The sequence below is a fragment of the Lutra lutra genome, chromosome 8, assembly GCF_902655055.1.
Source record: "Lutra lutra chromosome 8, mLutLut1.2, whole genome shotgun sequence".
Lineage (NCBI taxonomy): Eukaryota > Metazoa > Chordata > Mammalia > Carnivora > Mustelidae > Lutra > Lutra lutra.
In genome coordinates, this window is record NC_062285.1 from 124,337,517 (window position 1) to 124,351,493 (window position 13,977).

At 37.1% G+C, this 13,977-nt stretch overlaps 1 protein-coding gene across 2 annotated transcripts in view; it reads left to right on the forward strand.

Annotated features, from left to right (window-relative positions):
• ANO4 (anoctamin 4) overlaps nt 1-12,712 on the forward strand; it is a 462,190-nt gene extending 449,478 nt beyond the window's left edge. For both annotated transcript variants that reach the window (XM_047742883.1, XM_047742884.1), the window contains 3 exons: nt 7,346-7,451; nt 9,114-9,309; nt 11,966-12,712. In XM_047742883.1, coding sequence (XP_047598839.1) covers nt 7,346-7,451; nt 9,114-9,305 — 298 coding nt within the window. In that variant the 3' untranslated portion in view covers nt 9,306-9,309; nt 11,966-12,712. The remainder of the gene's footprint in view (nt 1-7,345; nt 7,452-9,113; nt 9,310-11,965) is intronic.
• Nucleotides 12,713-13,977: the final 1,265 nt, after the last annotated feature.

Consider the following 13,977-nt stretch of genomic DNA (forward strand, 5'->3'; position numbering starts at 1 on the left):
ATAAAGCAGTCCTAAGAGGGAAGTTCATAGCAATAAACATCTATCTCAAGAAACAAGAAAAATCTCAACCTAACTTTATAGCTCAAAGAACAAAAATAAACAAAAAGAACAAATGAAGTTAGTAGAAGGAAAAAAGTAACAAAGATCAGAGCAGAAATAAGACTAAAAACAAATAGAAAAGATCAATGAAACTAGGAGGTGCTTGTTTGAAAAGATAAATAAATTGACAAACCTTTAGCTAGACTCTCTAAGAAAAAAGATTCAAATGAGTGAGAAATGAAAGAAGATGCTTTATAACTGACACCACAGAAGAACAAAGGATTGTAAAAGACTAGTGAACAATTATATACCAACCTAGAAGAATGGATAAATTCCTTGAAACATACAAATTACCAAGACCAAATCAGGAAGAAACAGGAAATTGGAACACACCAATTACTAGTAAAAAGATTGAATCGGTAATCAAAAACCTCCCAACAGGGGCTCCTGGTGCTTAGTCGGTTAAGCCTCTGACTCTTGATTTCCGCTCAGGGCATGATCTCAGAGATGAATCCCAAGTGGGCCTCCGAACTGAGCATGGAATTTGCTTAAGATTTTCTCTCTCCCTCTGCCTCTCCCTTTCTAAACGAACAAACAAAAACTCCCAAGAAACCAAAGTCCAGGACCAGACAGCTTCACTGGTGGGTTCTACTACCACACATTCAAAGAATTGATACCAATTTTTCTCAGAATCTTCCAAATAATAGAACCTCCAAACTCATTTTACATTATTCTAACTCCAAAACCAGACAAAGATACCACAAGAAAAAAAAAATCACAGGCTAATATCCTTGGTGATGTTACTTACAAGAGTAAGGAAGAATCTTAGTAGCATGCTTGTAAAAGAAAAAAAAAAAAACAAGCCTCAGAAGACTATGTACAGTATAATATCCTTTCTAGAAAGTTCAAAACCAAAACTAAACAGTATAATATTCAGACAAATGAATATTGATACAAACTTTTGTTAATAATAACAATGAAATTCAGAATAAGGAAAGCAAGGGGATGAGGAGAAGGAGGAGAATGGGGGTAAGGTATAAATTCCTGATAAGGTTTTAATTCTTGTGTTACATGGTAGATATATGAGAGTTCATCATATTAAGTATTAAATAAATATAAAGGTTAGAGAAAAGAACATGAATGGATCAATGAGATTTGTTTAAAAAAATTAAATATGATTAGGCCAATTCTGTGTACCTGAGGTTGAAAATAATGTTATATGGAAATGCAAAGGATGAAGAATAGTCACAATGCTTTTGGAAAATAAAGTGGAGATTTACCTTACATTAGTATTAGTATAAAATTATAATAATCACTATAGTGGTATCACTGGATCAAACAAATAGAAAATGGAAGAATTTTTAGAACTTAAAAATTTCACATTAAAGATATAATCACAAAATAACACATACAATATGATTTCATTTATATAGAGTTCAAAGCAGACAAAACTAAGCACTGTTTTATTAAGGAACACTTGTGTAAGTAGTGTAACTATAGAGAAAAGCAGAAAATTAAATAGCAGTTAACTTTCTGAGTGTCTGGGATTGCTAGTGAGGCATTTCTAAGTTATTGTCTCTTGTTAATATGGTTAAGACACATGTTCTGTGTCTTAACTTGGATGGCGGTTATGTGAAGTTCACTATCATTCTTTTAAATGTATATATACTCTCTCACTTTTAAAAATGGGAGTAGATTAACTATACCTGGCACTGGAAAAAATATATATATTTGCAAACCAATAATCCATTTCCTGAGAAACAAAAGCTGCTTTAGAGAATGCACTAATTTAAGTGGGAACACCCTGACTTTCCCACATGTAAAATTGAAGTCAAGAAATTACAAGTGTTACTTTGTGAAAACAAATCTGACTTTCTTGAAAAAAAAAATTCTCCAAACATTAATTCCACTGCACCACTTAGTTTCTTTGAAGGTATTAAATGAAGATTAGAGAAGTAGCACATTGATTCACTTAGCTTTGAAACTTAGCTTTCTGTCTGTTTCTACAGCAGCACCAGGGTAGTGTTTTCTTTGCATAAATAAATAAATAAATAAATAGCACTGCATCAAAATAAATATTTAATATTTGGCAAATAAATAGCACTGCATCAAAAACAGAGATGAGCACAAAGACATCTGAGCACCTCTCAGACCTCTGCCTCGTTGGAAAGGCCAGTGGGATCAGGAGTAGACTGGCACATCAGCTGAGAGCTCTACCTGAAGCATTCATCTGCAAACTCAGAGAAGAGAGGGGAGAGTTCAAAATTTTAGCACCTGGTGAGATGGAGAACATATTTGTGTTACTAGGGAAAACCAATGTCCAGAGAAACTTCATGAATTACCTAAGATCATAAAATGAGGCATGGGATGCCTGGGTGGCTCAGTTGGTTGGACGACTGTCTTCGGCTCGGGTCATGATCCCGGGGTTCCAGGATCGAGTCCCACATCGGGCTCCCAGCTCCATGGGGAGTCTGCTTCTCCCTCTGACCTTCTCCTCGCTCATGCTCTCTCACACTGTCTCTCTCTCAAATAAATAAATAAAATCTTTAAAAAAAAAAAAAAGAGGCAGACCCCAAATACAGTTTCAGTGTGCTTTCCAGTGCATAGTCTGGAGAGAACTGAGGACAGTGAAGCAGATGACAGCCAAACTCATTAGCACACTGCAATTTAATTGTCTTGGGGTAGCAGTGAGGAGTCTTCTAAAGAGAAACTTGACTTTTTGATACAATGGCTTAAGGGAGTAGGAAGGCCAGAAACCTGCTGCTTCTGAAAACTGAAACTTCTTAAAAATTTCATAGATTCTGAGAACAAGACTCAGAAGTGCCAGTGTAGGCACATTGCATCCTTTGTGCACAAATTAGCAGAGCTCTGTGACAGATCCACAAATGGCTGTATACTATACAGAGGTTGAGCCAATAGATGCATATTCTCAACCATTGGATCTCTGTATAGAAATTATCTGATATTGCCATCTCACTGTAGCCACCAATGTAAGTGCTTTCTAAATATTAATAGTGTGTATTGCATGGAGCATTAGGTGTGGTGCATAAGCAATGAATTCTAGTACACTGAAAACTAATTAAAAAAATACAAAATAAAAAAAGACAATGTACATTTCATGCAATCTGTAGTTAAAAACTCAAAATAAAAATATGTTTTACCTTCAAAAAAAGAATGTTAATTTTTTTTAAAGATTTTATTTATTTATTTGACAGACAGAGATCACAAGTAGGTAGAGAGGCAGGCAGAGAGAGAGAGGAAGGGAAGCAGGCTCCCTGCTGAGCAGAGAGCCCGATGCGGGACTCGATCCCAGGACCCTGAGATCATGACCTGAGCCGAAGGCAGCGGCTTAACCCACTGAGCCACCCAGGCGCCCCAGAATGTTAATTTTTAAAATATTTAAAAATCCATTAATTAAAATGTAAGATCGCCACCTAAAAACAAGTGTTTTCTTCATTTTTGCATATTTCAGTAGTCCTTGCTTATCTGTGGGAGATACACTCCAAGACCCCAAGTGGACGCTTGAAACTGTGGCTGGTACCAAACCCTGTATATGTTATGTTTTTCCTATACATACTTACATAATAAAATTTAATTTATAAATTAGTCATAATAAATTAGCAACAATAATATAACAATTATAACAAAATACTATAAGAAAAGTTATGTAGTATCTCTCTCAAAATATATTCTAGTACTGTACTCACCCTTCTTTTGATGATATAAGATGATATAATTCCTACATGAAGAAATGAAGTAAGGGGAATGACATAGACATTGTGACCTAGCACTAGGCTACTATTGGCACCGTGACAATAGACAGAAAGAGGACCATCTACCTCCTGACTGTGGTAGGGAGGGTGTGGTAACTGAAACCACATAAAACCAAACAGCAGAATTGGGGGGGGGGGCAAACTATTACTTGCATATATGTACAGTTTTATAAATAGAGTCATGTTTGGTACTCTCTGTCATCATTGGGTCATAAAAAGTATTTTAAATCTTTTTAGTCTTCATACTTTTATTTAATGAGTATTTATATTTGATATAAATGAATTCATTTATTTGCTACAAATTTGTAGCAGAAATTTAAGAATGATATGTCCATATTGTGTCTTTGGAAACAATCAAGGGAAAACCATGATTTTTCACCCAGTGAATTTAGGAGGGATCTGGGGATTTACTAACATTCTTCAAATGAAAAGCTGAACAAGGTCTAAGAAGTGAAGAGATGGGGCAATCACAATGAAGGACAAAAGAGCAGAGTTGAGGCATTAATAGGAAAGGAGCAGTATGTTCCAAAAGTAATCTTGTTTTAATAAATGCTGTCATGTAAAAAAAAGTTTAAGGAGTTAATGAGAGTAACTGTTGAAACAATTTTTATAAATTTTTTTATAAATACAATAAATAATAATATAATAAAAGCATAGTCATTTTTCTTCTAGAATGTTTGCTCAGACTACATTTGAAATATAGGTAGCTAAAGAAACACAGAAATCACATTTGTTATCTTAATTGCAGAAAGCACAGTTCCCGATTCTTCTGCTCTGCAAAAGGTTTAAAAAAAATAGTTCATGCAGACTTTTAGTCCTGAATAGTTTGGACCTTTGACAGGAACAATTTATATAACCATATATTAGAATAAAAATGTTCTAGACAATTACCTAATCCTCCTCACTACAGAGGGAACCAATGGCTTGAAGGCACTAATAGATTAATTCTTAATTTCAGCAGATATGCACTATAAATATAATTTTACTGACAAAATAGATAATTATTATATACCATAAGCATTAATGATAATTAAGATGATGATTGTGAAGATAATAGTGACAGCTCATTTCTATAGTCCTTGGTACTTTCCAAAGATGCTCTGCATAGGACAAAAATTGACATATTGGCCAATGGACTAGGATAGACAGCCCAGAAATAAATGCACACCTACATGGTCAATTAATCTGTGAAAAAAGGAGGCAATCGAGAAAAGACAGTCTTTTAAACAGATGGTATTGAGAAACCTCCAGTTATAAAACTGGACAGCTACATGCAAAAGAATGAAACTGGACCACTTTCTTATAACCATATAAGAAAATAAAGTCAGAATGGATTAAAGACCTAAATGCGAATCCTGAAACCATGTAACTCTTAGAAGAAAACATGGGCAGTAATCTCTTGGACATCAGCCACAGCAAAATATTTATGGATATGTGTTCTCAAGCAAGGGAAACAAAACCAAAAATAAACTACTAGGACTACATTGAAATAAAAAGCTTTGGCACAGCAAAGGAAATCATCAATAAAACAAAATGGTATCCTAGTAAATGGGAGTAGATATTTGCAATAGATCTGATAAGGGGTTTATATCCAAAATATATAAAGAACTTAACACCAAAAAAAATTACCAGATTAAAAAATAGAGTGAATAGACATCTTCCCAAAGAAAACATACAGATGGCTAACAGACACATAAAAAGGTGCTCAACATCACTATCAGGGAAATGCAAATCAAAACCACAAAGAGATATCACCTCACACCAGCCAGAATGGCTAGTATCAAAGAGACAAGAAATAAGAGTTGGCGAGGATGTGGAGAGAAGGGAATCCTTGTGCACTATTAGTGGGAATGTAAACTGGTGTAACCACTGTGGAAGACATTATGGAGGTTCCTCAAAACATTAGAAATACCATACAATCCAATAATTCTACTACTGAGTATTTGCCCAAAGAAAATGAGAACGAAAATTCAAAAAGATACATGCGCCCTTATGTTTATTGAAGCATTATGTATAATAGCTAAGTTATGGAAGCAACCTAAGTGTCTGCTGATAGATGAATGGATAAAGAAGTGGTAGTTTGTATGCTTGCAATGAAATATTACTCAGCCATTAAAAAGAATGAGATCTTGGCATTTGTGACAATATGGATGGACCTAGAGAGTATTATGCTAAGTGAATAAGTCAGAGAAAAACAAATACTATATGATTTCACTTATGTGTGGAATCTAAAAAACAAATCAAGTGAACTCTTAAACACAGAGAACAAAGTGGTGATTGTCAGAGTGGAGGTAGGTAGGGGAATAGGCTAAATAGATAATGGAGATTGCAGACCTCCAGTTATATAATAAGTCCCAGGATGAAAAGTACAGTATAAGGAATATAGTCAATACTGTAATAATGTTGTATGATGACAGATGGAGGCTATACTTATGGTGATGAATACTAATGTTTAAATTTTGTCAAAGCAATGAGTTCTGTACCCAAAACCAATATAACATCATATGTCAATTATACATAATTAAAAAAAAAGATACTCCACATAGGAATTGTCTTGTATCCTCGTATACAAATTAGTGGCAATCCCGATGTTAGGTACTATCTTACATGAGAGCCTGGATAATCATAACTTTTCCTCAGAGAAGAGAATTTGGTATGTTTACACACAGAACTGTTAGAAGAATTAGCATCTCCAGACCTTTCCACATTTCTGGGGCTAATGAAAAAGAACACTGGGTTTAAGACATGTGAAAACTCTACAATATTGAGAGTCATTTTTCAGTTTTCCTACCTGTGATAATAGTAATGATAGTGGCAAAGATAAAATGGAGTCAAATGAATTTAAGTTCCTCAGACAGGTGCCTGGTTCCTAATAGGAACCAGGTATTTCACAAATGTTTATGGAATTTGATGCTGACCCAAAAGTTATAGTTGGAGCATACATTAGGAAGGCCTCCTCAGTGACAAGTGGCAGAAATCCAGTATAAATGGACTTAGAAAGAAATTCATTGGTTCAGGTAACTGGGAAGTTGGCAGGATGATAACTACACTAGTAATGGCTAGATCTCAAGCCTCCAGCTGTGTCAGCAAGACAGTGCCTCTTTGCTAGCTCTGTGTTGTTCAAATGACTTCCTTCACAAGCAAGCTCTCTCCACACAGTCTGTGAGAACCAGCAGCAGCTCCAGGATTTTACCTTCTGTGGACTTGTTATAATTTACTAAATGGTCATTCTAGCAGAAGTCCTGGTGAGGATTCTCGCTGATCAGGTCTGACTCATCTTTTGAACTGGGGTCAGGGGTCAGGGGTGAACCCTGGCTAACCCATATGGATAATTCCCCAGAGAAGAGATATTCTTTTACCAGAAGAAGAAACGATGGACAAGTGACAGATAGGGATAGAGATAGACAGTCTGGGATAGAGAAACTTTTTGAACTATCTATGATGAATGAGAACTACATAGTGGGAATTGAGGAGATTTGGGAGTCAGGAAAATAAGTTCGAAATATAACATTCATTCTCCTGTATATTTATAGATACCGAGACTACCGTGACCCTCCTCATTCACTGGTGCCCTATGGCTACACACTGCAGTTTTGGCATGTCCTTGCAGCTCGATTGGCTTTTATCATTGTGTTTGAGGTATGTTCTCTTAACCAATTCCTTTGCCATAATTAAGTAACTAAGAGTAATGCATAAATGTAAGTGTGAGAACTTTCAATGTGATTATGTATGTCCAGAATTATTACAGTGATTTTATATAGCCTCTTTAAAAAGTCTTTTTCTTCCCCTTGAGTTGTCCAAGAGACAACTGAAAGTCTATTATTGATTGTTTATGGATAGGTCACAAATCATCAGTCCTAATGTTCTAGGGCCATTGTTCTTCTACTTTAGGAAAACTGCAGCTTTTTCCATCACTACTTCTGGAGACTCAGATACATCATGTCTGTAATTTGCTTTTCACAAGCCCTCCAAGGTGATTCTTTCTTATGTAGATGTTCAAGGACTATAGTTTGGAAAACATTGAACTGGCTCTTGTATAAGTGGTAGCCTCTGGTTGTGTGTCATCACAACATTACTCACACTCAGGACATAAATAAGTATTATCTTAGACTCAAAATTGACTTTTAATCTACCTAGCAATTACCTATATTACATGTCAGTAAAAATACATCATCTATTTTTAGTCTTTAAGAAAATTGCTCCTAGAAATCATTTGCATTTCTATGACTGTACTTATATATGGAAATTCCATCTCCTGTCACATATATTAAAGTCAGATTAATGCAAACCAGGACTACTTCTTGGCTTGGACTGGACATTTCCTGTACCTCTTCTTCCATCATTTTTTCCTTCATTCCAGGTAACCAAGAAAAGACAAGCTGTTCTTCCCTGGGAATTCAGTTATTTAATACTCTAGAATAATGAGAGCCTTTAAATTATCATCTAATACTTTACTGGTCATCATATAGACAAACAGAAATGACAGTGTTTCTAGAGTTTCAGCTTTAAGTAAGTCAGGTAAAGAATTTGTGGCAGTTTGGGCGCCTGGGTGGCTCAGTGGGTTAAGCCGCTGCCTTTGGCTCAGGTCATGATCTCAGGGTCCTGGGATCGAGTCCCACATCGGGCTCTCTGCTCAGCAGGAAGCCTGCTTCCCTCTGTCTCTCTCTCTGCCTGCCTCTCCGTCTACTTGTGATCTCTCTCTGTCAAATAAATAAATAAAATCTTTAAAAAAAAAAAAAAAGAATTTGTGGCAGTTTACCAGAAAAAAGTTTCTTCTTGAAATGATCACTTCCTTTAGGCCTACTGGTCATTTTCGTAATCAAAATTTGCAAAGCAAATTTGGTAATCTGCAAAGCATTTTGAAATGTTTTCTTATAATCTTCCACGATGATGCCCATTTTATACATGAGCAAATTGAAGCTCAGACTGACTTATTCCCAGGTAAGCAGATACCTCTTCAGTAATAAAAGCTACGGAGCCAGGATTCAACCCTGGGCTTCCTGACTCCATAGTATAGGTACTTCTGGCTCACCTTTACATTCTCTGGCCACTCCTTCTCCGCATTCTTTCCTGATTCCTTTTCTCATTCCCTGTGAATTGTCATCAGACCAAGTTTAGTCCTCACTTATCCCTGTGACCATCTTTGCTCACATACTTCCCCTGGCCTCCTTCCACTCTCCAGACACACAAGAAGCTCCACGTCGCTGGAGTGAGAGGAGTTCTTGCACCAAGTTCCAGGGCTCTTTCCAGCTAAGGATGGTAAATAGAGCTAACTTATTGTATTCTCCTTTATGTTTTTAGCACCTCGTGTTTTGTATAAAGCACCTCATTTCATATTTGATCCCAGACCTCCCGAAAGATCTAAGGGATCGAATGAGAAGAGAGAAGTACTTGATTCAGGAGATGATGTATGAAGCAGAGCTGGAACGTCTCCAAAAGGAACGAAAGGAGAGGAAGAAAAATGGTAAAGCACACCACAATGAGTGGCCATGACCAGGTAGGTGAGAAGTGTGCTCATGGTCTAAAACCTCTCCTTGGGCTGAAGGAGGTGCTTTAAACTTCCTGAGTCAAAGCTTGTCATGTCCTACTGATAGAAATCAAACTCCTTAGAAGTTTCCCAAACCAGGCTGTTTCTAAATTGCACAATTTAACTTTATCTTCCTTTTGCACATAATTCATGCAACTCTTCTCTACCTCCATGCCACTCTTGGTCTGGCAATCAAGGTCTTTAGGAGTTGGCCTCAGTGTTTCTGAAATAAACCTCCCTCTCACCCTTCCACTCTAGTCTGGATATTATCTTTAAACAGAAAGAAGAGTCATGTTGCCTTGGGGATGGAAAGTCACCTTTTTTTTTTTTAATTTTTTAATTTCTTTTCAGCGTAACAGTATTCATTGTTTTTGCACCACACCCAGTGCTCCTTGCAATCCATGCCCTCCCTAATACCCACCACCTGGTTCCCCCAACCTCCCACCCCCCACCCCTTCAAAACCCTCAGGTTCTTTTTCAGAGTCCATAGCTCTCATGGTTCACCTCCCCTTCCAGTTTCCCTCAACTCTCTTCTCCTCTCCATCTCCCCATGTTCTCCATGTTATTTGTTATGCTCCACAAATAAGTGAAACCATATGATAATTGACTCTCTCTGCTTGACTTATTTCACTCAGCAGAATCTCTTCCAGTCCCGTCCATGTTGCTACAAAAGTTGGGTATTCATCCTTTCTGATGGAGGCATAATACTCCATAGTGTATATGGACCACATCTTCCTGATCTATTCGTCCATTGAAGGGCATCTTGGTTCTTTCCACAGTTTGAAAGTCACCTTTTTATCTGACCCAAGAGGGCCTTCCCTTCATCACCCATTTATTGTTTCCTACCAGGCTGGTCCATGTCACACCATACCCTCTTAAGTTTTCCCCAGACTCATCAGCCCACTGAGTCTCACTTCTTATAAACTTCCCTGGTTATTTCATCAGTGTTACATGTATTGACACATATATGGATCTGTACTGTTAATTTATGATTTTCAAATAGTTATCAGGCTTCCCCAGCCCAATTTTAAGCACCTTTAGGAAAGTCCTTATGGATGGTAATTTTATTCTTTCAACTAGTTAGCATAGTGTTAAATACATGGCACCCTTTGAACACAATTCAGTTGATAAAGGTTAGGTGGATTAAGGCTAAAAACATTGTAAGAAAGTTTCATAATGTTCCCACATATCTTATCAGAAAGTTTTTCTGAAACCTTCTCTCTGACAATTCTATTAGCTATGTGTCCTTGGGCAAGTCAGTTAACCTCTGGGCTTCTGTTTCTTCAGTGATGAAATGATTAGATGAGCTCTCTCTTTTGGTATTCTGCACATCTAATACAATAGCATTTCTTTTGCCTTCCTCACCCATCATTCCTCTGTCTCCACTCGTTTGAAGACTAACTTTGAAATCATTGTTCAAAATTTGACCTCCAAAAGAAAAATGAGGTATACAAGGGGGGAAAAGTTATGTTTTTCACTTTTTGTATTGGTTAAGATGTAGCAGATATCTGCAGAGATGTTAGTGAATTTGTGTCACACCAGATCTGTGTTAAGAAGTCCAGAGACTATTATGAGTTGGAAATGAAAGTAGACTTGGAGGAAATCACCCAAATCCCGGACCCACAGGTATTATAGTGGTATACAGATATTGAACAATGCTCTAACCCTCAATTCCAAAGTAGGCCTTGGTTTCACTTAAAATCAAGACATTTTTTACAACATAATAATTTTGCTATTTCCCAAATTTGCCATTTGGCTCTGTGATTTGGGGAAAATTGCTTAATTTTTCTGAGACTTCTTGTTTGGCAGAGCTGATATGCAGTTCAAATAAGGCAATGTATGTGAGACACATATTAAGCAATAAAGTGCTATAGAATACTGTAGGGAATTTGTATAGTTAAACATTTTGTTGTAGTCTGCCAGATTCTAGATCTGGTTTTTCCATTCTCTATCTGTAGGACCTGGAATGGAATATTCATGTGGATTTGATTTCCACATTTGTAAAAGTAAAGTAGTTGGACTGAACAATACTTTAATAGCCTATCCAGCTTTAATATTCTGAATCCTAGAATTTGTTCCAAGCCCCTTGTCCTGATACCCATTCAGATCACCTCTTCTGTGACTCTGGTCAGCCATCAGAGGAAAAAGACTGACTATCCAGATGGCTTTGTTTGGGGGTAGGAGGCAGACATTAGTGAAGAACATTGCTCCTAGGAGCTCCAGTGGCTAGAGACCAGGGTGAAGCAATGACATTACCTACACCCAGGGGCTGCACTGGTCTGTAGGGCTGGTAACCAACTGGGAGCTTCTTCTAGCCTCATCACAATGGGCTGCTCTCTCCTCAGAGGCCATTTCTAATTTTTGCTTGAAAGCATAGTGTTTATCTGTCTGACTCTATGCCTGCAACAGTTGGCAGGATGTCACTTTGCTTCAGACTGCCTTTCTGACTCAGTCTGTTCATCTGTAAAGCAGACATAATAATGTTTGTACCCTACCTGACTCAGTTTGAGGTTACAAATTTTTTAAATGCTTTTGATGCATAGTCAGTACAAAACAACCATTACACACTGTGTTCTTAAGCCATCATGTGTACATAGGGTTTTAATGCCTTCTTTTCTCTTTCTAGGTAATAGTTTATTTCCAAACCAAGGACCTGAATTCTGTTTACTTCTCCCAGCTGTGCAAAAGCACATTCAAGTGAATGACTAAAACGCAGCCGCAGTGCATGTCGCAGACATTGGCAGCAGCAGGGGGGTCAGCACCCTAAAGGACTACTGGAAAATCATGCTGCTGTGAAATCACATTGCAGCACACAATTGCTATCTATCCATAGACCATTCTTGACCAAGCAAGCATGCACGTCATGGGCAGTTACATTCTCAAGTTTTTAAAACCAAGGGGAACTTGTATACTGGGCTTGTTTTTCAGCCTGTTTGCTACCTTTTTTGCATTCTACCCCATGTGAATTTTACAGACACTGGGCTAATAAGAGTATTCAAACACCTGGACACACATTCTTAGAATGTCATCATATGGTCCTAATTCCATGTCACCAAACAATAGAGACAAGACCCTGTTTACAACTTTTTCTTTTTTTTTTTTAATTTCAGATCTTTCTGAGGAGATTATTATATATGACATATCTATAGCTATGTGTATGGCCATAGATGTATTTCTCTGTGTACATATGTATAGTCATGTATTCTTACATATGTACATACAAATACAGAGATATATAAAGTACATAGAAATTCCTTACTTGTAAATAGCCAAAGGGTACTGACATGAATGATAAATTTTCACATTTAAATAGTCATCAACATGAAGCCATGTTTAATGCTTGTATAATGTGATGCAATAAAATTTAAAATAAATTTATGCACATGGAATATTTTCAGTTGGGTCTTCTGAAATTCTGTTGTATTTTTTTCTCATAGAACAAGAGAAATCAGAGTGGGATCTTTAAAGAAATGTTTATTACTCCCACATACTCCTGAAAAATCACTTCACCCTTCAGAGAGACTATTTTTTCTAAATCCATTTTTTCCATCTTGTTTCTGTACTACCTTTCCAGAGTACGAAGCCACCTAATTAGAAATTTCATAGAAAAATATGGAAAATGCCATTGACATACTTTGTTGAAGAAATATGAAATATAGCCAATGATAATTAATGCTGTTTTGATTACCTTGCTTACTAGTCTGGTCTGCTACTCATATCAGATAGAATGGTCTCCATTCTATCTGGGGGGAAAAAAAGTTTCTAAGTATGCCTGTTGTGGTAACTCTTTTTCTAGAGATGGCAGAACTTGCCCTTGAACTATGTTATCATCTTGTCTATGTCAGGGAGATGAGAGTGCTCCCATTACCATGTCTAACGAACACTGTCCTTGTTCAGATGTGTGCTCTCTTAAGCTGATTGATTCCCAAAGACCATAGATGTTTTCTTAGCTTTTATAGAAGCAGGCAGTCAGAGTGGCTTTGGGCAGGCCAGAACTTCAACCATTTCTTAGTTTTGTTTTTCCATGACCTGATGTTCATAGGAGTGAAATTCTAACCCCACCAGGGTCTAAACTATAGAGAAGTACTTTATGGAAACTGAAAACAAAAGGTCATTGAAAGAGTTTTCTTTTCAATCTTTGGCTAAGAAGTCTGTGAAATACTTCACAGCAGCCCCTGGGAGAGGAACTTCTATGAAAAGTCTAATGAGATGAAATGCAAAGAGACATTCCAATAAAACAAAACTTGCTCTACTGACTTAGCTTGTAACTTCTGTTTGCTATGCCTCTCCAAGCTCCAAACATCATGACCCAATAAATCCTTGAGGCAGGGAGAGCAGCAAGGGCAAAAGAAAGAATTGCAAGTCCTTCTTTGGGTTTGGAATGGGCCATGAACATTCAAAGCTAGGTAGAGGACTACCAAACACACTTGTCAGGACCAAGAAGTAAAACATTTAAGTACCACTTTCTACTGGTCTGAGCATAAACTGAACTTAAGACAGCTCTATAGCCAGAATTTTTTTCTGCCTGTGGAATTCTGCCTTTGCTATTCCAAGTGCTTCAGACAATCACAATTCCTGATACATTTCTGGCATACAATTCTTTTCTTCCTTTCTTCCTCTTATACTCTCTCCCTCACT